The sequence below is a fragment of the Tyto alba genome, unplaced genomic scaffold (genome assembly GCF_018691265.1).
Source record: "Tyto alba isolate M040663 unplaced genomic scaffold, T.alba_DEE_v4.0 Super-Scaffold_27, whole genome shotgun sequence".
NCBI classification, from domain to species: Eukaryota; Metazoa; Chordata; class Aves; order Strigiformes; family Tytonidae; genus Tyto; species Tyto alba.
In genome coordinates this window covers 12,261,270-12,285,633 of record NW_024881301.1, presented here as the reverse complement: position 1 = coordinate 12,285,633, position 24,364 = coordinate 12,261,270, and the positions used below count along the sequence as shown (strand labels likewise).

Sequence of the window (24,364 nt, the reverse complement as noted above, 5' to 3'; positions counted from 1 at the left end):
ATTACCCTAAAAGGCCCACAGGTAACCTGGGAAAGCCCATTTACAGTATGTACTGGTTTTCATCTCAGTCTGTGTCCTTGAGAGATGTGTTGGAGACATTACTAACGGCCAGTGGACTTGCACTTCTCTCATGTGGAAATGAATGGAAACAGTATTTTTTCGCCGTCCAATTTTGTCTCTGCCTTTCTTTGTAAAACCATCAGAGCTGCAGCCATGGTCCTCCATCAACTGGAAGTGATTTCCCGAGTGAACATGCCTGGAGAACAGCACTCGTGCCTATAACAGTCTCAACAACCTGGAGGGCTCGAAGCACAAATGATTTCAGCTGAAGTTAGAAGCTGGACAAGAAAACCTCAGTGTCACAGGTCTCTGCTATACCAGAGGTCCTTGCAAGAGAGAAAGCAACACCCTCCAGTCCTCTGCTTTCAGTGGCAATAGAGACTGTCATCTGCTCAGTGCGTCCATTCCACAAGCAATAAATGCCCCTTTCTTCCCAGTTACACAATTCTCATTCATTTCTTGCTAAACCATTTCATAGCGCTCATGTGAAATCTTTCGGCAGCTGCTACCCCCATCTCTAATCCTCCCCTCTCTTTGTCTGGTCCGGCAGGGCCACCCTTCCCCAGCAGCGTCAGTGCTGCTGTGGCCGTGCCTCTTTCTCTTCCTTGGCTCACAACGCCAAACCCAGACAAAGAATGCAAGAAAATACACATTTAGCAGCTGCAAACAAGTAACCAACTCATTCACCCTACATGGAACAGAAGCAGGTCCTGTACCATCTCAGCACATTTCTACACTAAGTAGCAAAAATGGTTTATTCTTCCTCAGGTATGGAGTTTTTAGAGAGAGTATTACTCAGAGGTATTACTTGCAGGGGAATTAATGATCACTGTACATAAAGGCACTCAACACTTGCCAAGCATCATTTCATAGTTGTTAAACTTACACTAAAGATAGATCATATAGTTGTGAAATATTTTTGCTGAGAAAATATAAGGAAGACATTCCCTAAAGACACTTTGTGGCTCCAAGGAAATGATGTTTCAGATGGGTTAGGTGTTGAGTGGAACATGCTCAGATATCAAAGAAAATTCACTTGCTGTTGTCAAGCCTCTGAGAAAAGATATGTTTTTTAGATGCTCAGGAGAGAAATGATAAGGGTTATACATAAGTGCAAAGAAAGGAAACTTTGGAAAGAGTTTTCTGAATTCTTGCTGCTTGACCAAGTTAAATTCTTAATATACATCTGTATTTCTCATGAGCTGAATTAGGATATTAGGAAGGGGAAAATGACAGTTGCAGGGATGTTGCTTAGGTAATCTGTTAGTGATGAAGTAATTTTTTCTCTCCTGACAGCCTACTGACTCAAACAGTGATGTTAATACCCTATACAACAAGAGAAAAAAGCAAGCAAGTCTTGGCAGTGATATGTGTATTCATTGAATCTGTGAGGGTATGCTGCCTGTGCTTCTGAAGTTATAAGGAAGAAGCAGCCTGGTAAGTCACAGAAAATCCCAGCAAATTCCTAGAAGGGACTGTTCTTAGAGATATCCCAGTTTTGCAAGGATATGCTACAAAGAACTGTTCACAGCAGTAGGAAAACTAAAGCTCTGAGGGAGAATGCCACAAAAAAAAGGCATCAGAGGGAGGCCCAAAAACAGTTGAAAAGTTCACAGTGGGGAGAAAAAAAGAAAAAAAAAGAAAAAGAAAGAGTTGAAAAAGGGAAACTGACAAAGTAGGTGAATGAGGTGAATGTGATTGCAGAAAAAAAAATAAAAATCAGTGAACCACAGTGCTGCAGCAGTTAGAAAAGACTGAAGCAGAAAAACCTGATACAGTCAGTAGAGTTAAAAATTATTCTGAGAGAAAACATTATTACCCAGTGAAAGAAGGAGCTTCAAAAGAATCAATGGAAGTATGTCAGGCAAGAGTAGCAGCCGTGAACCTACACAGTGATAGATAAACAAAATCTGAAAAAAATTAGGAAGCATTATGGGAAAGGAAAGCACTATATTATCTTTTGACTAAGAGGACTGAAAAAAAAAGTAGAGTGGCATGATTAAGCAAAGTGAATGCTAGAGTGCTGATGAACACATTCAGAGAAGAATGGTGTCTAACTGGAAGACACTGGAAGTTGAGAAAATCCACACAAGTATTGGTTAAGAATCCTTACTGATTCATATTTTAGCTCAAAATTCATCTATGGGAAATGCTGCAAAAAGCTGGAGGAATGGAGGATGCTTATGGAAAAGAAAAAAAAAGGGAAAGAGGTGGCATTATCCTAAAAACCTGTGAGTCACTGATGATTTGATAGCTCCTTATTGGAACTATCAGTGAAAACGAGAATATTTTGATGATGGGGGGTACCTGGCAGATACCAAAATAAAACAAGAGTCTAGATGTGGTTTTGATAGATTATGTAAAAGCTTCTAAAAGCATGTCATGAAACAGGAATCCAGAAGCATCTGGGACTGGGGATTGAAGTGCATCAGCTACGACGCAGCAGTAGAAGAGGAGATAAGAGCACTGTGAAGGACATGGCAGGTGACTTCGTCACCCTTCCTCTTTGTTGTAACTTTGCTTATGTTACTTGCAAAGCTGAGACACACTGAGAAATGTTATTTAGTGACAAAAGAGGAAAGTCTATCTCATATCTACTTAATACAGCTTGAAATTACATAGCCAGAAGGAGGCAAAAATTAATTACCCAGTTAAATCTGCAAGGTTTTTTTGAAGAAAAGACAAAATTTAGACAGAGCAAGCCTGTACATATTTAATATCAGAAGAATCCTGTCAAAAGTATCACAGGAGATCGAAACAGGTAACGGGGTGAAAGAATACATAACAGCACTAATTATCATAAATGTTAGGGATTCTTCAAAAGATAATAATAAAAAATGAATGTGGCTTTGAAGAAAGAGTGCTTTCAGATATGTGTACTATTCCAAAAGATATTTCAGCACGCAAAATACATTAAAGGTAATCAACATATACGCCACACACTGCAGTGAGAAACTGGACCCAAGAGAATTGTATGGCAAGATAATGCAGAAGCTAGCACCTGAATTAAGCAATAAAGATGAACGCAAATGTGAGAAAACTTTTTTTGTTTATCAGAGGGTGATAGAGGAAAAGGACCGACAATAGTCAAGGATATTACAGAAAATGAGCATATGATGACAGTGAGCTATACCAGAGAGCAAATACTGTCTAACTGCGTCTTGGGCAACACTCCAAGACTGGATAGGAAAGATGCTCCTTCAAAGTGTCAGCCTTTAGATAGACAAGATGCATAATCAGGGTGGATTGGGAAGAGGCTACGTGGCCTTTGGGTCACTCTTCTCCTGATATATAAAGTGCTAGTTTTCCCACTCGCATGTCTATAATACATTCCTTTAGAGTTTTGTACACATTAAGTGTTCCTAAAGAGGCATTACTTCTGGTAGTTATCTGAACATATCTTGAGGAAAGAATTTTTTTTTTTCCCCAGCAATGTCAACAACATTGCAAAACACACACTTATCTGGCACAGATATCACTGTGTTTTGCCAACTTTTCTCTTATCTGTCCTTGTGTGACCTGCTGAGGACCCAAACCTCCATCTTCTCACCTACTGTAACCTTGTGAAATTCTGAGTCCCAGAGAAACCATCACTCATGGTATGAAAAACCAGTCTCTATTACTACTGCTACATCTTATGCTACATCTTGTGCCCTGCTGTGCCTCCAGATCAGCATGAATGCATCCCATCATGCTACCTGCCATCTCCTGCTTCCTCTAGCTCCTCTCCAGCCTCTGCCTTTTATAGGGCAAAGTCTGTTTCCAAAGTAAGGGTACATTCACTTCAACTTGCAATGCAGTAGAGACATGGTTGAGTTAGTTGGGCTTCCCTGCCCTGCTAGGCTGCAGCAATGTAAGCAACAAGATAAATTCAGCCTGGTTAGAGTTAGCTTGAGACTTCAAGCACTGTTGGACCAGTTTCTGTCCCACTGCTTGCCCACAATTTGGTTTCCTGAACTGCTTAATCCCAAAGACCACCAAGCAGTATCTAGTGGACCTGTGTGTTCATCAACAACCACCAATACATTCAATACTGTGGATAACATGGTATTTTTGTATGGCATATAGGCTGCAGACCCTGTAACATGGTATCATGTCCATTAAGCACAGCATTCACAAACAACATTGAGAAAAACAAAAAAATAGCTAAAACATCATGCTGACTTTATCTTTTGTGGCAGGTTCCTAAGTAATCTAAGCAACACTGATATTTACACCAGATGATGATCAGTCCTGTTAGGTACAAAACTCTTGCACTGGACTCCTCATAACCCAAATGCACAGAGAAATTAAATAGGGGGTAGGGGGTTGTCCTTATAAAACTGAGTCAGGCTTTGTGCCAGTTGACTCGGAAGCATTGTTTGAAAGATTAAAATAACACATAACTGCACCATCTCTCTAAATCTGACCAGGGCTCAGGATAAATGCCTTACCTCATTATGTTTAAATGCTCTCTCTCAAACTGGTTTAAAACAGAGCAGAGGCTGTGAGCTACCAATCTGCTGTACTGTTAAGAGAACAGAAGTACCACTGCAGACTGGGATGTAGGCTCCAGCAAATAGCCACATTTAGTATTTGGCTTTCCTTTACTGTCCCCTGCTCCTCAGCTCATTTGCTTCCAAGGATCATCACTTCACCCAGTATGACTACGTGTCAGCTCCAATTTAAATGATCCCTTTTCTCAACAGTCAGTGTTTCTGTGCCTGAAGTGCAATGTTATTTATACATTACAGACCACATTCCCACTGGCTAGATCATGCTGCTGGCTCCCACTGTCACCACTAAAGAGCACCAGCCAAAGCGGTGGCTTGCCTAACTGAAGTATCCTCTCAGAGACAAGTCATGCACACCTCATTTGACTCTCAAATAGGTGGAAGTCCCAGTCTGCGTAAAGGAGAGTCAGAGATAGTTGGAGTGAAATCAAACATAGTTTGCTCCAGTATGAAGAGAGACCTTGAGGAGTCAGTTTAAAATGGGACAGAAGCCCTGTGAGAAGCCCTGGCCAAAAGCCCCAGCATCACTCCTCTACCTCTCTATTGTTTCCAAATTACCAACACATTTGAGACATACAACAAAGGTGAGGAAACTTTTGGGGCAATTGTACAAGCAGTATCAGTAGGCATTTCATATAAGAGTCTAAGATGCTTTCATGTCAAATTTCCCATCTAACTCAGCAACACCACTCTGCATGGCTTTCCTGACTATTGCTTACCTCTTTTAACTTGTCCAGCTCATTTTGCAATGTCTGCTTGGATACTTCCACCTCAATAATTTGCTGCCGAAGGATTTCATTTTCATCTTCTGCTTTAACACGTTTCTCCTCCACGCTCTCCAGCTCATGGTGCAGTCTGACAGAAACATCTTTGGCTACCTGGTCAGAAGAGCAGAAACACATGAAGACAATCCATGAAGAGCAACAGCTACAGTATGTCTCCTATAGTAGGAAGCATATTACAACCCTAGACAGCTGAGAGATTTTTTAATTCAATTATGAGACTGTTGATGAAAGACTCCAAGCCTTCCAAGTACCAAAATTAATATTAATTTCTAATAAAGAAATCCAAGATGAAAATATATTTTATTACCCATCTCCAGCTCCCTCTCCACATTATGCTAAGTCAGTAATGAACAGCTGAAGGAAACACGCAGATACCAAACCTGCAAATCAAAGTCCCAGCATATCACATTGATACAGAAAAAGATGAGGAATTGTGTTATAAAGTTGACAGGTCATCGATCAAAGCTGCATCCATGCAGCAGTCTCATCCGCCTAAATTTGCTGCTCTAGCAACAATCACAACTAGACAAGAGTGATATGAAAGCACAGAAATATATGCTAGCTTAGGTTTTCTGAGTCCATCTTAACAAGAATAAATATTTACTCCAAAAGCATTTGGAAAGGTGATTCATCATGCAAAATGAGGAATTACTGAATTACAGTAAGTCAGCAAAAACAAGGCAAACAAACTAAAAAACCCCGGTATCTCTTTCATTCGAATATATGTACAAGATTTTTACCAAGTGACATATCATTTCTATTATGATAAGGTTATAATTTGTTTTCTATCATAAACAAGATTAGGTCTGACGTTTTGAAAAATGTGATGACTTGATATGTCACTCATTTCCACTACTTGGAACCAATCATTCCAGTTTCAGAAGGTTATATGGTTTGCATTTTTAAGTACAAAATGCTTAATAATTCTAGTGGTGGTAAGTTCCTCTCTACAGAAGATGTTTTCCAAAGAGCTACAAGATAGCAATATTAAGAAAGACAAGTAAAGCTAGATAAGCATCACGCCTAGCCTTGATGGAAACACTTCTGAAAAACATAAAAACTGTTTCAGTATGAATATAATTTGTGGTTTTATGGGAATAGCATTTTGATTCTCTATCTGCCTTGCTAAAATATTGTAACAGTCTGTTCCTGTTGTGAGTTACTCATTAGGCACTAAGAAATGCAACTTTGACTAGTTTTTTTACAGTTATTTGGCATAAGCAAGAAGAGAAAAGGAAGGAGATGGAATGAATTGGGGAAAGCATATCAGGTTTTGTTTATACAGTTTTTCAAAGCTAAGGTTTTCAGTAAAAATGGCAAAACAAAATCCTTTAAATCTTTCAAATGCACAAATGTAACTGCACTGCATTTCTCTCATTTTGAATCTAAGCACATGTTTTTTTACTCACTAACACATCTTTTTATGATGATAAGCTGCATGTTTGTTCTCCACTGCAAAAGGAAACTGATCCTGACATTTGGAGAACTACTGCCTGCTTCATGTGTCATCCTCCCTTGCATTGCAGGCAGCCAAATCCCAGTCTGCACTCATTCACTGTGAATATGAATCTTTCACCCACCTTTAAATCTTGTTCCAGGCTTCTAATGAGCTCTCCATCCACATGTCCTGTTTGTGCAACTTTCAAGCTTTTCTGTTCCGCTTTCCTGAGACGATATTGCAGAATGCGGCAATTCTTGTTTGCCCTGTCCAGCTCTCTCCGAAGCTCCTGCAGCTGGTAAACATCTTCCTCTAAATAGCTGTCACGCATTTCTTCCATTTCAGCCCGAAGTTCATCCAGCTCATCCTGTGAGAAGTCAAAACAGTGCTCCATCATACCTCTAAACCTCACCCATGGGAGCATGATAGGAAACATGCTCAATAGGATACCATATTAATGAAGTGATACAGATTGCAACATGCAGCTCCAGAAGTCATTGGAACAGAAGTTTTATCCCAACATTGACTAATTACGCTGAACTAAATTAATGAATACTTGTTATATTTCTTACATTTGCTTGATTTAAAACCAGACCAGATGCTTATCTGTCTCCTGAAACTGGTAACAGCTTCATTTTACCATCTTGAATGAAAATAAAAAGTGCATAAGACTTCACCACTATCTGAACTGATTCCTTGCTTTATTTAGACTACAAAAGATCTACTTAACCAAGTACCTCACTGTCTCTGTGTGATGTGCCTTTTTAACAACCAGCACTTCCTAAAAATTAAATTGCCTTTGAAAATTTTAATGAATCTTTACACCAAATATGGAACTGCTCCATATGAAACTGCTGTCTCATCTGAGCCTAGCACTGTGCACGTGTTTAATGACAGATAGGTGAGGTGCGGGAGAAAATGGGTTTCTGTTGTGTGAGACATTTCAGTAACAGGACCATAGGCAAAAAAATAAGACCTGTGCCCATGGGAATAACCTGGGCATTCTTTTCTGGGCATCATGAACTGTTCCCAATTCCACATTATACCACGAGTGGCATACACTCTCTAAAGTCAGATTTAAAGATTTATGGCTGAACAGGATAAGGTCTTTCATTCCCATTTGTTTAATCTGTGCATGACTGAAGCTCCACAGCTAAAACTCTTATAAAGGCCTTCTAAGTACAGGGGTACAAGCCATTAAACTACTGTGTGAGAGGAAAACTATGACTCTACTAACTTTGAACAAAGTTGGGGGTAAAATAATCAAGAAAAAGAGCCAGGAGGAGAATATTTTAAATCAACTATTGATTTTTTAATGTTTTCTTTCAAATTGCATTTGAAATTCTAAAGATCAAATTTTCAGTGAAAAACAGCTCAAATAAGATTCAGGAAGAACTTGCACTGGGGCTAGCTGCACTGCCACCTTACTTCTGATCTGTAAATGATACCTGAAATACCAAGGATGGCTGGACAACATTTCATACTTGTATCAGGTGGAGAAGACACTGCTGAGGAGTCAGCTCTCTTGACAGAATTGCCCCCAAGGCTGGGCCATCCCTGTTGAGTCCTTCCATGAACATGTCTGCTTACATCACCCTGGTAGTCTTCTCAACCATTCTTCCTTCCCATGGCCTAACTGGATAGCCAGTCATGTTTTTCACGGTATTCATCTTGCTCCACTGGAGCTTTAGTAACAAAGGAGGAATAGATCTTATCTCTGAGCACAGTCCTAACCAAAGGAAGACATGTCAAACTTCTTTAGCCTCACTAGCATAGTTATGTTAGAGTTATAGTGTTACTACTACCAAAATCCTGTCCATGTAAAAAACCTCCAGTATTTATACAGCTACATGTTAACATCAGTTAGTCAAACCTGCATAAGTCAAATTTTGGGGAAGCACAAGGCTTGTTATTTCCAAAATGACCACTCTGGGCTCAGCAGCCAGGCTTTGTGCCACCAGTACAGCCCTCCCAGGTTGCTACACAGTTCTCCCTAGCTGCTCAGAAAGGACAGACAGGTTTTCTCACAAGCCCACTATATCACTACACATTCTCAACATATTCAGATTTTTGCTGTAGATTCATACAGTCGCACAGACTCCCTGGACAGCTGCAGGAGTAGGATATTTGTGTGGATGGAGAAGCTCAAGGATTACTCCCCGGTGAGCTGGACCACGCTCACACCATACACGGTCTGAAAAGGAAGAGTGTAAGCACAGCAACAGAAGTTAACCTTACAGCAACAACATCCTCAGAAGTTAAAAACACATTAATTAACCACAAACAGCAGCCTGTGAGGAAGCAAACAAGCTCTGCAGATCAAACCCAGCAGGATTCTTTCAAAACAATTTACGGTCCAGGCCCTATCTACTCCTCCTCCGAGTATAGACAAATACTCTGGCCAGTTTACAGCCAACACACCAGTGAAGTTTTGATAAATGATGTATATTTTTAAAAAGAAAAACACAGCAACATATGCTTGAATGAACTGGGCAGGAGACCTGGTTTTATAATGTACATATTTTTTCCACCATGCTTCACATTTATAGACACTTTCAAGAGGTAAAGTAAAAGTTTACCCAGTAAAGATAGAGACAGAGAAGAAAACGTCAAGGTTTTAGAAACTGGTTAGAGTAGCAATGGCTTTTAAATCTAAGAAAATTAATACACTTTCGTGTTACCAGTTTATTAACTAGTTATTTTAGCTAAGGTACTCATACCAAAAGTAGAGTCTTTACCTGTCAAAGTTAATATAGCTCTCGGGGATGAACAGGACCAGAGCTATTGTCTGGAGAGTCTGGAGTTGAGTCTACCTCAACTAGACAAATTCAATTAACTTTTAAAATATCATCTTCAGAATGCTAATGTTAGATTAATAATTCGGTTGTAAATTGAGAATTTTGAAACACAAATCCATAATAAAGGAAAACATCTGTCATCACCAAATTAATGGGATCTGGTTTATAATCTGATGCTTTTACTAAAGGACTAAGCAATAGCTTTTGTGTATTAAGTGGCCTGCAAAGAGCAATTACAATATTAGTTCATCTCTTATTCCTGCTTATTTGTATCAGGTTTCGGAATTAGTAAATCTGGTTGGTTTCTAAAGACAAATAATACACAATATTTGACTTCAAAGCATTTATTGCAACCAAATTTGGAAAGTGAAACTCACATCATTCCAAACAATCCAATCCCTGAAACAGTCATCCTACTGAAACTTAATATTCTCAAATCCTCTCAGTGGACATGGGAGCTCTCCCAGTCATAACAGTCACTGTCTCTGTTGAAGACTTGAATCCAATGTCTTTCTTCCCACCAAAGAAGTTCCCCAAAGAGCTACAAGCACTAGCATGAGTTTTATTTCAGGAGATAGGCCCATCTTTTAACCTCCAGGAAAACTGACATCTTCATAATCTCCCTTAACAGCACAACTCTGACTTTGCAAGTCTGATTTTTTTTTTTTTTTTGTTACGTTTGCCTATGGTTTTGCTTATAAATGCATAGTTTGCTTTTCTCTAGTGTATTTTTTCAGATAAAATTTAGGACACAGTCAAGAAAGCTGCACTTTAAAATCTTGCACAGTTCTCCTTTCAGACTTTTTTTCTGACTGAATTGAGCTTCTTCTCCACATTTCTTTTTCCACTCCTAAAACTTTCCTATAGAAATCAGACTGTGTCCCAACCCCTTGTATTTAGGAATACAGCATCCTTCGGACAGGCTTTAAAACATGGCACCATACATGCAAACACAATGAAGACGCAAACAATTTTGACTGTATAAGGAACAGAAACCTCACCGTACGGGCTGCACGCAGCACCAGCCCACTTTCTGCTGTATGACTGCGGTGCCTGGGGCTTGGATCTACATAGTCTGTCCAGCCCAGGGAGGAAAAACCCAAATGGGACAGATTACATCTTTCTGAGTAGTAAGATAAAGTCCTATTTTTATATATTAAAAATATATATACAGGAGCATGTCACTTCAAACACCAAAACATATGAAAACAACATGTGGTTCAGATTTTGTATGACAGCACACAATTATGGATGCTGGGATAATCTTTTATTAGTTACAGTAAAAACATAATCTTGCTCTCAATAGAGGTCACAACACCAGTGGGAATGGTGTAGATGCTTCCAGTTCATAACAAGTTATTCTTCTTGGTCAGTATTTGTGACTCTGCTGTAGATCTGAAACCTTGTTTGAGCATCTCCTAAGGCAGAGCTGTTACGATTACACCTACAAAACCAGGACAGCTTAAACTCCTCTTCTGAAGTCATGCGTGCACACAAAACAGAGGAAGCTAAGTTAAAGACCCAAGGAAATGGAAATTACAACTGAAACTTTGATGGTTCTACTTACTAAAGCAGCAAAACTACATCTTTGAAGGAAAACATGTCAATCACTAGTGAAATCAAAGGTAAATGCATCAAAGCCAGAACCTTAAAAATCCCAAACTCAGTAGCTCACAAAAAAGACGCTTTGGCTGTGAGGCAGTTGGAAATACTAGATAAACCCAATCCCTGACTTCATTAAAAGGTATTGTTGTTCTTATTATTATTACTGTGAATGAGAATTAAAACCTATTCTCAAGAGATTTTGAGGTTCATACCATGGACTTTAATGTAAAATTGAAGAGATTGGAATAGGCACATAAGGGTAATTAAAACAAACAACTAAGAAAGTGGCAATTCCTCTTTGTGCATCTAAAAAAAAAAAAAAAAAAAAAAAGAGAGCCTGCTCCCTTCCTTAAACAGGGAGGACCTGTTCCAGGATCTCAAAGTGGCGATTGAAATTAGGACGTTAAGTGCTGGCATAAGAAGCTTTACTTTGCTGTACATTCCTGTAGGGGATGAGAGCCTCCTCTTGTTCCCTTTTCATTTAATGGTAATTACATTATTACCTTCAGTAAGAGCAGCACCAGGCTGAGAATCCTGAAAGGAAGAATATTGTTTAGTAAAAAGCTAAACTGCTATTCTTTCATCATATCACCCTGGTCACCAGAAAGAACAAATGGAAGTGTGGAAATAAAATAACTCTCTAACTGGCAGCTCTTTCCAAATCTCCAGTAGAAATCCAAGTTGCTCCTGAGTCTAACCGCTTATGGTTTCAGCTCCTTGGCCCAAATGACTTCCTAAAGGCTAGATATATGGGGTCTAATAGGGATCACTCATCTGAGACTCACAGGATGGCTGTATGAACACAGAGTCACACTTATATAGCTGTTCTATTTGCAGGATTCCCCTAGACTTCAGTGCAAAAGCAGGAGAATTAGGATTCACTGTTTCGCTGTCAATCTACCAAGCCAAGGTGAACTGGCTGAAAGGGGAAAGCCTGTGTGCAGTTTACATCGCTGCGTAACCCAAATACATACTGATGGTGTTATTCGACATCTGTACCGTGCAAATTGAAGACCTGCCTCTCAGGAGAGAAGCCATTATCTCATTAATACTTTTACAGATGTCATGTTTGTTTATTATTGATTTAATTTATAATGAAGTATAATTAAGGGTAAATTATAGGAATATGCCTTGTTTAGGATTCTTGGGGGGAAAAAAAAAAAAAAAAGGAGAGAGAAAGAGTCAGGCCATGCAGCTATTACACTAACCCATACTCATGTGAATCATTCCCACTGAAGAAACCAGGAAGACTTGTACAACTGATGGGTGGTGACTACCCAGCTAGTCTGGTTGAGATCCATAATGAGGTCTGAAAGTAACTTTTTCCAATCATCCCCACCAACTGCACACTCAGTCGGCCCACAGAGCACACAAGAACCAGATTCCTTCTGAAATAAAAGAGAGACCTACATTCCAAGGGTGCACTAAGTGTGCTCCATTACTCAAGTCCTCTGGACAACTTTATAAAAAATATGCATGATGAGGACATTTCATTCAAGGAACCAGACTAAATGCAGTCCAAAGTAACACCCCTAAACTGCGTATAAAGAGGTAGGGGCCTCAGCACCAGCTGTGTCTAGGTCAGCCTGCTCATCTACCCTCACTGAGCTGATAATTACTGTCTAATATAGAAAAAGCTCTTAACTCAGGTGAATAGAGACTAAACACTGGAACACCATCACAAGTCAAAAAAAAAAAAAAGGGGGGAGGAATTTTGGAAGTTACTATTAGGGAGAAATTACATGCAGAAAATAGCATAAAAGATGTATGGATGATGAACTCTCTACTCTGGATCTATAATTACCCATAATAGCAAGCTGAAGGTCTTTAGGCTCCACTGAGTTAGAACGTATCAGTGTCCCGAAGGTATATACTAACTTGGAAACATTTGCAAACTAGGAAGACAAAAACATACAAACCAAATAAATTGTACAGTATTTAAGCAAATGCAAGTGAAGGATGAAATTCAATTGCCTATGTAAAAAAAATGTAAGCATTTATTAATTTAGCCCAAAGTCATATTTATAGATTATGCCAGTATTATTTTCTAAATAGAAGGTTATTTGACATACATTAAATCAAAGGAGGGGAGAGCGAGGAAGGAAGGGCAGAAATTACAGTGGGTAGCTGCTATTGCGCTGGCAAATCCAGAAATTCTAGAAAGTCCTTGACAAATCTAAGATTTGTGAACTGCGATTTTACATAATCTCTGCTTTTGTATTTTAAATATCTCAAACTGTCTGTATGTAGGAGATGCTAATGCTGCTAAGGAATAAACACATCCCCCGTATCACTTTACAGCTGTACTGCAGCAGGGGTAAATATGCTCTAAAAGGCTTTGGTTGGGAAGAAAGCAACAACCATTATTTTTGCTTCTTGCAAATTTGTTAATGAACCCAAAGTCCCTGGCCTGCTGGTATTATTGTTTAGCTCTCAAATCAAATTACAAGTCCTGCACCGATTCAACGTCGTTTGAAGCTTGTGCATGAAACGAGACAAGAACTGAAAAATCGTAGGACCGTGAGCACCAGTTGACTTCAGGACTGGTTTAAGTTTGCAGGATCCGAAAGAGCGAGCAGCATCTGGCTGCTTTTCTGCTTCGTTCAAGCATTAGCCCCAGTACTGTTTCAACACACTTCCTCGACAGGGGCGGCTGCAGTCCTTCGAGCAGTCATCTGGCTGGTGCAACGCTGCTATCACCCACCAAGGGAAACTGCTACTGGCTCCCCACGCAGCCAATCCCCCCAGGCAGCGCAGGGACGCAGCTGGGGCGAAGGCGGCACGTGGCTGTGCTATTCTTCCCCAAAAGTGACATTTCCCTCCGACAGCTGACCGTCCCTCCGGCCAAGCCCAGCCACGTAGGTTTTGTGCCCTGGGGCTCTTTGGGACTGCCGGTCACCAGGTGGGAAAAGCAGCACGTCAAGCAGAGATGGGGAATGAGCTTTGTTTTGCTAACCCCGATAGCCTTCACTAAATGGAAAAAAATTGGTCCCATCGCTTCGCATCGTTTTTGCTCTGCGAAAGCCTTTGACACACACAACTCCCTGCAGGTTAATAAAAGAAACGATGGTATTACTCCTTATGAGTTCATCTCAAGCCTACCGACTTGAAGTTCGAGGGAGCTGAGCTACACAATGTAACTTCATACGACACACTGTGATTTTAAACAATAATGATCATCCTTTAGATGTACCAGAGTGAAATAAGGGGCCTGAAGCGGCCCCTTACTCAATTCATATCCAGAACATGTCTCAGATAAATTAATATAGGAAGAATAAAAGACCAAGCAAGATAAACAAGACAATTGTCTAAAATCCAAGAAAGTTTAGAACATAATTTTGTGCTAGTCCACACTGTATCAGCATTTCTGATGTGATGAACTTACACCAACACGCACTCAAAAAAAAGGCCCAGTAAAGCAAAGCTGAGCAAGCACCAGTTTTGTTTTAAGGGCTGTATGAAGTGTTATGCCTCACGTAGGAGGCTGATTTCACGCTGTGGCCATGAAGGATATAAAGAGAAAAAGGGCATGTGTCACGACTAAAATACTACTACTGTTTCTGCTAGCACATCTATTTAATTAAAACAGTTTGAATTAAACTTTGGCCGAGATAAAGCAAGAACATTTTTAACTGCTAAAATCTGGGCCTTCTTCCTTCATCCTTTCATCTAAAGGATCCCTCATCCTTTAGAGGGCTCTACACCACAAAGAGCTCCTTTCAAAGTTTCCCAATTGCATGGCACATGACGCTTCTACACATGCTGGACACTTTAAAGTAATCTTGAAAAACAACCACTTGTGTGGGCAGTATTTTGTTATTACTAACAGGACTGGCTAGCAGTAAGCAAAACGTTACCTTCCACTAGCACTCACCGATGACCTCCTGGCTCCACAGAGTCAGGCAGCACAACAATTTATCTCTTACACATCAACAAATAAGTGATACCTTCTAAATGCTGCTGTAGTATTACAGTCTTCCCTCACAGGTAGCTTCAATAAGGTTATGCAGGAAATGTATGAAACTGAAATCGAGGAAATTTCAGAGGCAGTAGGAGTGAGGCTTCCCAGTGTGCACACTTCTCCTCAGCCACTTCACCTACGAGGCTCAACTTTACAGATAGTTGGCCACTGCTGGAGCCGAAGTCTCATCTAGGGTAAAATCACAGTCCCTGGAAATATGTCAGGTGGCAATTCGATATCAGGTTGAGATCAGGCTCACAGTATATGAAGCCTGAGACATCTGCAGCACCAACAGTTTGCTCTGCAAAGGCTTCCATGGAGCATTCTGGGAGACTTTCTAGAACTCCTTGAGTTAAAAATAAAAACAAACAATTGTGTTTGGTTTGTTTTTTTTTTTCTGGTAGCCCTTTAATCTCCAGCAATCTTTAGCACTAAATTTGTGTGTACATATATATACACACACACATATATATACACATACTATGTTCTATAACCCATGTTCCAAACATGTGAAAGACCTTTCTACGTGAAAGATAAATTTCCCTAAAACAGGCTTTAAAATTATGAACACTTTACTGTTGCACTGCAGCTGCAGGGAGGGATAAGGAAGAGTGAAAAACTAGAAAATTCAGCATATGGCCATGCTCAGGAAATTAACAGTTTCTTCTGGGATTTATCTAATCATTTCTCTATTTACAGCTGACAGCTTCCCTGTTACCCCTCAGCCCCTTCCAGTTAAAGGAGAAACACAGCTCACTCCAATACCAACTAAGAGAACTGCACTGTAAAAAACAAAAACAAACCAACCCACTAGTAAATAACTCTGACAATGCTGTGGTTTTAATTTGCAAAAGGTTTTTATAAGTTTCCCTAGAAAAGGAAAATGAAGTTTAGGAACTCTCCTGATAACTTCTGCACCACGGGGATGTTTCCAACCATTTTGAGAGAGGAGCAGAACTGCTAAGACTCCATGCACCCAGTGGCCAAGGACAAACCATGCACTCATTCCCCTCGCAAGAGGTGACAGTGTGAGCTTGTGGCTTTCCAGGCACCTGGACATGCCCACTGGAAGTCAGCTGAGACAGAGAGCCCCAAGAAAGCGGTCTGTATTATTCTACTGGTCTCAGAAATTCTTGTAACCTGAAAAAGTCATGGTCCAAATCAAAGAAGGGTTGGGACACAATTGCTGTAGACGATAAAGACATCAAGGCGAAAGACCTGAAGACACTGTTGCACAGGGTGAGAAGTCTGAAATGATTCAGAATAAAGTTCTTTACCTAGGACCTGCCAAAGTTAATCAGGTCCTATGATCAGAAAGTCCCTCAGGTGGGATCCACTAAAAGTAGTTGGTCCAAGACAATTGAGACAAACTCTTTTTTTTCAGTTTCCCACAATTAAAAATTACTGTCAATATGAAACAAGAGGCTTAACACATTCTTCATAATGGATTAAGTACTACAATTGTGCAAATCCTGTAATGCGAGGAGATGTGCCTGGGCTTTTGACCTCTGTGACTTCTAAGAGCAGTGCCAGTTTACCTACTCCTATTATCAATTCTGATTTCGCTATATCTACTCTCGTTTCTGGGCTGTCAAGTAGAACAGAAGCTTCTGATAAAGCTTCTCTATGCTGCTCATCATTTTACGGACTATCACATTTCCCTAACACGCTCCGGAGTTTTCCATCCAGTGAGTGCTATAAAAGCTTTGCTATGTGCCAATAATTTTTATTCATCTAGTTCTGTATTGTCCTTTTCTAGATGACCAGCAGTGCCCAAAGTATTTCAGGTACACCCACTGACCTGTGTAACACCTACTGATCTATAAAATACTATAACGTTTCTCTGTTATTATCTGTTCTGTTCCCAGTGAAATCTAACATAATTTTTGCCTGCAGTTTCACATTGAACAGAGATTTTCATTGCTCCTTCTCTCATGATGCTCCTGAGTTAACACAATGCATTTAAAAACCAGAAAAGTGCATACTCAGTCCTTCTTCTCTCCAAGTGTTTCAAGTTTTCAATACTAAGATTTATTTCCCACCCTCTGCCCTCATTCTTCACCCATTCCTCAAGGGTTAAATCTACAAATAAGTTCTGTCTGGTCTCTGCTGGGCTTGACTTAAGAAAAAATTAGTGTCATCTGAAAATTCTGCTGTATCATCGCTAGTTCATTTTTCCAGTTCATTAAGCAGCACCAGACCCAGCAAAGAACCTTGCAGCACCCCTGCTGTTAACCTTTTGCTATGCTGAACACCATTTCTTGTCCCTTAGCCAAAACCCCTCAATAAGCCCAGTCTGTATCTTGACCACAATCCTCTCTCAGGGTTATACCCAACTCCAGTCCTTATCTGAGCAAAACTCCCATGGATTTCCACGGTCATTTTGCCTGACAACAGGGCGTTTGCAAAATCAGGGAACAAAGATTGTTCTCACCAGCAGCTGAGTCAAATGGTACGGTAGCTGCAGTTACATGATTATCTCAGTTTATCTTATTTATAGATCTTTATGGATGTAGCCTCTTCGCTGTGCCAAAAGATCAGATTGTAAGTGCTAGTCCAACTAAAGGTTCCTGCAGGTCAACCCCGCTCAGAGCACGCCTGAATTTAGCTCTTCAGTTTCTCCGGGAACGAACGCACAGGGATGTATTTTTCTACCTGTACAAGGATGCAATGACACTTTTTACTGCTGCTCTTGTTATTCTATTAGCACTTCACAAGGAGCGGCTTCGCTTTCAGTGATAAAGTAACACAATAAACAGACAACACAATGCTGTCATTCTTTCCACATCAAATGAGGGAACTGGTTTCTTTGACTTTTTTTTTTTTTTTTTTTTTTTTTAAGGGTGATATTGAGGAAAACAGTTCCTGGAAAGCAGGGTCTCGCTAACTGGTTGAGTGTTTGTGGTGTTTTTGAATGAGTTGGGGTTTGCTGAGCTACCACCACGCCAAGCAAACGTAACATCGCCACGGTGCGTGTCGCACCGGACTTAACGTTCATCCGGCCGCCGCAAACGGCGCTTCTGCAGGGAGCCGCGCTCACACGCCGAAGCCCCTCGTCTGCCCCCCCGCCAGGCCACGGCCCCGCTTTGCGGGGCAGCGCCGGGCTGGCTCTCCCTGCCTTTCCCGCGGGTGAAAACGGGGCGTCTGACGCAGCGGGGGTGGGGGTCCCACGAAAGGTGACAACAGACCGCGCGAATCCACCCGCACGCCCCGGGCAGGAGGGGGCTGCGCCGCTCCGCTCCCGCTGCCTCCCCCTTCCCGGGCGGGGGGGGGGGGACCCGCCGCGGCCGGGCTCCGCGGGCGCCGCTCACCTTGAGGTACTCGTTCTCCGAGCGCAGCTCCTCCACCTCCCGCTGCAGCTCCTCCGGGGGCGCCGGCGGCTCCCCGCGGCTCGGGGCTCGCCCCCCGCCCGGGGCCGCGGGCAGCGCATCCCCGCGGGGCCCGGGGGGCGGCGGGGCTCCGCGCCCGATGCCGGTGGCCGGTCGGGTGGGCTCGGCGGCGGGCTGGGCGCCGGGCAGCTCCCGCTCGCGGTCGCTGGAGCCGGTGCCGGACTCGGCGTCGCTGCTGGCGGCCGGGGCCAGGCGCTGCTCGTCGGAGAGCGGCTCGGAGGGGCAGTCGGAGAGATCGGAGCTGCTGTCCGTGTGGCCGACGCGGGCCAGCGCCGCCGCCGCATGGCCGCTGCCCGCCGCGGCGCCCCGCTTCCCCTTCCTACCCTTGCCGGGCGGAGGGGCCGCCTCCCCGCCGGGCTGCCGCCCCCCGCCCCGGCCGCCGGGGCCCGGCTCCGGCCCGCGGGCCGCCCGCTTGGCGCAGGGGGCGGCCTTGGCGCCCGCCCTGCCGGCGGCACCGGCGGCGGCCTTGCCCCCCGGGGCGGCGGGGCGGCGGGAGAGGCGGCCCGGCGCCGCCAGGAGCCCCGCGGCCGGCGGGTGGGCGACCGGGTGCGGCGAGGGGGGCGCCCGGCCGGGGAGGCCGGGGGATTTGGGGGGGGCGGGCGGCGGCTTGGCGGCGGCGGCGCGGGCGTGGAGGTCCTTGAGGAAGGGTCTGGCGGGCGACGGGGCGCGGTGCAGCCGCTTCTTCTCGGCGTGCGGGTGGTGGTGGCCGCCGCCGGGGGAAGGCGGCGGCCGCAGCGAGTCGCCGGGCGCCGGGCCGGGGCCGTTCAGCGCCTCCATGGCGCGGGCCGGGGGCGGCGGGGCGGCGGCCGCGGCGGCCGGCGGCGGCAGGAGCGGCGGTGCCCGCGGGGCGCGGCAGCAGGACGGGCAGCCTCCTCCAGCCTCCCCGCTCGCTCTCTCATCACTTCTGCTTCTCCCAGCCACAGCCTTCACACTTTGCTTCCTCGATCCCCCTCTTCCTGCCCCCACCCCCACCTCCTCCTCCCTCTCCTCCTCCTCCTCGCCGCTCTCTCCCGAGCACTGATTTGTTTCACTAAAGCGAGCCCAAATCCCCCGGTGGCAGCCGTCTCCTCCTCCCTCTCCTTCCCCTCCCGCTCCCTTCTCCGCCTAGCCTAGCTTGATGCAGCCCAAGTTGTGATGCAGCCCGAAAAACCCCTCCTTTTCCCCTCAATGGGAGGCAAAGGCGTGCTCCCCGGCCGCCTTCACCGGCAAGCCCCCGCTCAGCCCACCGGCGCCGCTAACCCCATGGCTGCCCCGGCCCCGGCCCCGCTCCGGCCGCCGCCGCCGCCTCCGCCCGGCTCCTGAAATAGCCCCGCGGCTGCCGGGGCCGCTCCGGCGCGGCGCTGCCCGCCTGTGCGCAGGATCCGCCCCCTCTGTCAGCCAGCCAGGCCGCTCTCCCTGCAAACTACTTTTCCTCGCACGCTTTATTATAGGGGCGCCTCTGCCAGCCGCTTCCTATCAGAAAGCCTCATTTCGGGAGAAATTTTAATTTCCCAGTCATGAGCTGTATAGCGCTATAGCCTTGCCCGCGTATTTGGATTTTTTTTTTTTAATCTATCTATTTATTTATTTATTTCCCAGCTAAGACTTCATGAAAAACCTCTCTCCGGGGATTGTCAGCAACAAAACAACAGCCGCCGCATTATCTCTTTGCTCAAGGCAGACACAGGTTCACCCAGAGGCAGGGCTGAGCATCCGAGGGAATCAGCAAGTTCCTGGCTGTGGCTAAACTACAGAAGGCGCGGACCCATCCTTTTGGAGCACGGGGATATGAAATTACAGCCCTTTACATTTGCAAAGCACCCGGGGAGTAAATGAAAGGGAGGAGAGGCTCAAGCGTGGGAAAGAGGCACAGCCTAATGGGTAGAGCAGAGCAGCAGCAGCAGCAGCCAGGATGTTTCTGACTCCTCCGTTTGGGCACAGCGGGACCTTGGGCAAGCCGCGGTAGTTCCCGTATCTCTCAAACGAAGGTGGTAAACGCGTGCTTATCTCACGAAGTCCTTGGGAGGTTGAAAACATCCACGCCTGGACGGCAGCGACTGCCGGGAAGGACTTGGGGAAGGGCAATCCTGTTTTGTTTTGTTTTGTTTTTTTGTGGGGGGGGAGGGGACAGCACCCTGGGGCGCTCAGGTTCTCCCGCTCCGCTCACCTGGGTGCAAGGTATTACCCCCCCGGGGGCAAACCCGCCGGGGACCGCTGGAGCCTGAGGGCACCGGGCACCGTCGCTGCAGCAGCCGGGGAGGCCGAGGCAGGATCAGGCCGCTGGTTCCGGTGCCAAACGACGTGGGGCGCCTGAACCGGCCCGGGCCGGCCTGCCTGGGGGGCAGCGGGGGCCGCGCTGGCACCCCGGGACTCCCTGGCTCGGTGAAGGAGGGGAAAACTGATTTCCCCTGCTGAGTAACAACACCGATGCCGCCGCACGAGTACGCAACAGGTAGTTCTTATTTTGCAAAGGCTGCCGAGGTGGGGGGGAAAAAAAAAATAATAATATTCAAATCAGAGCTGTATTTACAGGTCTCCAGGATCTGGGAGCAGCTCCTCGGCACCGCCCCGGGCAGCCGGCGTGGGCAGCGCCCGCCGGGAGAGCGCGGTGATGGGCGGGCTGCCGGCGGGGCGGCTCCAGCAGCCCGCGGAGAGCCGGGGCGCGGGGGGAGGCATGGGGGGGGTGGGGGGGGGGTCCCTCCCTGCCCCCGGCCGGCGGGACAGACCCCCGGCACCGCAGGGCAGGGCAGCATGGTGCGGTCCCTCCGCGAGTGGGCAGGAGATGAAAGCCCCGCTCCAGGGCACCCACCGGGCGATTTGTTGCTGTTGTTGGGTGGGGTTGTTGTTTTGTTCTGTTTTTAAATCTCTTGACAAATTCAGCTTCTGTTACGGCTCACAGTTTCCTCCCGTTGGAATCGGTTCCCGCATCCAGATGTGCCCTTCAGGTCACACGGCAAAATACCTTTTGTGGCAAAGATTGCGCTTGCTGCTGTCGGACTGCGCATCCAGTAGAGCTACCGGGAAAATCTCCTTGGGCCAAGTCCTTTAAAAATTACACAAAAGACTCTGAGGGAAGGCAAACACAGCAAACCCACTCGCAGGTGTAAGCCCCCTCGTTCTCCCTCCGTGTACACCATTAGTAATTTACTTGATTGGGTGAGATAACCAGTCTACAGAAGAAATATGAAGTGGCTCAGGTTGACTTTGATCTAGAAGAATGACTTATAAAGTATAAACTATCGTTACATTTTGATGACATAGCATTTGTGTCAGACCATCACACACGATCAGTGTTTCCTACCAAGTTGTTGTGCTCTTAGCTGGGGTTTCTTTTGGCAATATGCTGCTGGTCAGTTCAAGCAATCCTCCTTTTCAAGAATGCTAGAGAGTGCAAGAGACAACAGTTGCTGTATTTAATCCTAAGAAACAGTAGTTATTATGGCAATACTAAACATCATGGATGTTGCCCTAGATGAGAGATATCAGGAAGGTTGTTTCGCTCTACTCTATTGCCACTCTCACTTGGTTTTGGTTATAACTTTCAAGAACAGACAGGAATTCTGGCTTCACCTACTAGATGTGCAGTGTTTTATGCCTGTGATGAAAGGGGAACTGCTCTGTGATAATTTATGAGTACACTGTTTTGACTTTGCCCCATGAACAGAACAGTCCAATTCAAAAGGAAAATGAAAGCAAAAAGTATGGCTCAAGATAAGCCATTTTTCTACAAACAATAGCTGAGAGACAGTGCCAGGCTTCTTTGCACTGGAGGGGAAAAGAATTAGGGAGGTGAAAAAGGAGCACATTCACAAAAGGCTGGGAATTGTCTGGGAGAATTAATCTGAGACACTTGAGTACACTTTCCTGTGGTTACCTTGTAAATTTTACATTGCAAATACATGAATAAATATATTTTTTTGCCTTTTTTTTTTTTTACCCCACTAAATGCTTTGTTTCAACTGCTAAATGCTTTATTTTAAAGATGTCTTGTTGTATTGCTGTGCACCACTGACCACAAGCTCCTAAAGGCAAAGAGGACTGAAACTCAGCCTGACTTCTGAGGAGGTGCCTTTGATAAATAGAGCCTCAGAATAATTAAAGGCCCATGACATGGTGACCTCAGATCAGAAAGGGGACCGGAGAGGAGATACCTCTGTAAACATGTATCCTTGCATTCTGTGCATCCTCTTCTCACTGAAACACACAGTAGAGTTTGTTATCCCTTGCATTCACAGGCAGCACCAGCTTAACTAGGCATCTTAACGAAGTGATTTATTTCCATTGATGCTCAAGCAAAATAGCCGTGGAACTGAAAACATGCAGCAGCAAAACACATTAGACTGACATGAATGCTCAGTCACATTAAGATCCCTTTACTTTGTGCTGGCAGTATAAAGCACTTAATAACAAAGAAATGCAGTCTCTGTAACCCTTGCTGGGCATGTGCCTGGCTGGGTGCAGATGGCAGGTTTGTGTGGTATGAGGCCAGCTGTAGTATTTTGGCTGTGTTCCTCTGTCTTCTGCTGTCTGTGCGATGCCATTTGGAGATCCCTACAAGTGTGGTGTAAATAGGCACAGCGTGAATGAGAATAAGACCCTAATATGAAAGCTAAGTACATACCACAGAAATCTCCATTGGGCTAGGCAAATGCCCAGTAAGGATTACTGATATCATATTTCTCATTTATTTATATCAAACCATTTTTTCCTTTACTTAAAACTCGCTAATGGTTCTCACAGGAACATGCAGTCACAGACCATCACTCCCAGTCTAATTCTCCTTTCCCTTTCTTTTTATTTGCTTGTAAAGTCCAATTGTTTTCTCTTATCATAAATTAGTCATACACTCCCTGGTGGTGGAACGGTTTCTTATATACTTCTGTAGCTCTTAACATAATAGGATGTCTGGGTGTTGGTTGAATACACAAATAATCGGACATACCACTTTTACAACAAATTTATTTTGGCAATGCTGATATCCTTTGTCTGATTAATGCAGACATTTGATAACTGAGTTGTATTTGCACAAATAATTATGAAAAGTAGATGCTAAGCCTGACTACTTAGATTAGCTATCGCATATCTTACAAAGCGTAAGACACAGTTTTTGGCAGTGCAGGGCTGCCTAAATTCTTTTCTAGGGCTGAGGCACGAGAGAGTTTACAATTACTTAGAGAAGACGTGAAGAGGCTCAATCTAAATGTAAATTTGTCCCTGAGCCAGCCCAGCTTACAGTGGCCTAAGCCTAAGCTGTTATTTTCTACTATTTCAAATCCCTGTTTGAGATCGACTTCAATGACACTGTAAGAGCTGCCAACTTACAATGGCTGGGCTTGGAGTTATAAGGGAGCACTGATGTTTACAGAGTTAAAACAAAATAGCAAATGAAGACACAAATGCATCCATACAGGCCATATGTATGGATAAAACTGCATATATCTGGTTGAGTCTATCATTATTCCCCCTTTGTATGTTGCAGATCCTGAGTAGTAATTTCTGTGTGGCCACACTGTGCTCTGTGATTATACCATCCTGGAAGAATCCTAATCAGGGCCAGCAGGTGTTACAGTAACACATTAACAACAGCAACGAGGCATAGCTTCAACAGAAAAAAGTGTGACATTTTCAAGTTTGCAATCTCTCCCTCAACTGCTATCTCTCCTTGGGGGATTCAAAGCCCCAAAGACCATTTTTAAAGCTTTATTCCTGGTCCCAGGAGTTATATCTAGATTGTGACTGCTCTTTATTTGTACAAAACCCAACTATTAAAGGTCTCGGTTCTTTACTGGAGCTTCTGTCCTACAGTAACAATATTACTGATTGCCATAATTCAATCAGGGAATGGAAATAATTGCA

At 44.2% G+C, this 24,364-nt stretch overlaps 1 protein-coding gene and 1 long non-coding RNA gene across 2 annotated transcripts in view; one reads left to right on the top strand and one right to left on the bottom strand.

Annotated features, from left to right (window-relative positions):
• Positions 1 to 18,898, bottom strand: part of MTCL1 (microtubule crosslinking factor 1) — a 113,370-nt gene extending 94,472 nt beyond the window's left edge. The window contains exons 1-3 of the mRNA XM_042797921.1: positions 18,452 to 18,898; positions 6,919 to 7,143; positions 5,273 to 5,431 (exon numbers count right to left, since the gene is read on the bottom strand). Coding sequence (XP_042653855.1) covers positions 5,273 to 5,431; positions 6,919 to 7,116 — 357 coding nt within the window. The 5' untranslated portion in view covers positions 7,117 to 7,143; positions 18,452 to 18,898. The remainder of the gene's footprint in view (positions 1 to 5,272; positions 5,432 to 6,918; positions 7,144 to 18,451) is intronic.
• On the top strand, positions 17,478 to 20,206 carry LOC116960401. Its single transcript, XR_004406364.2, has 2 exons — positions 17,478 to 18,316; positions 20,108 to 20,206. It is a non-coding gene; the product is annotated as an uncharacterized LOC116960401 (long non-coding RNA).
• The last annotated feature ends 4,158 nt before the right edge of the window (positions 20,207 to 24,364 follow it).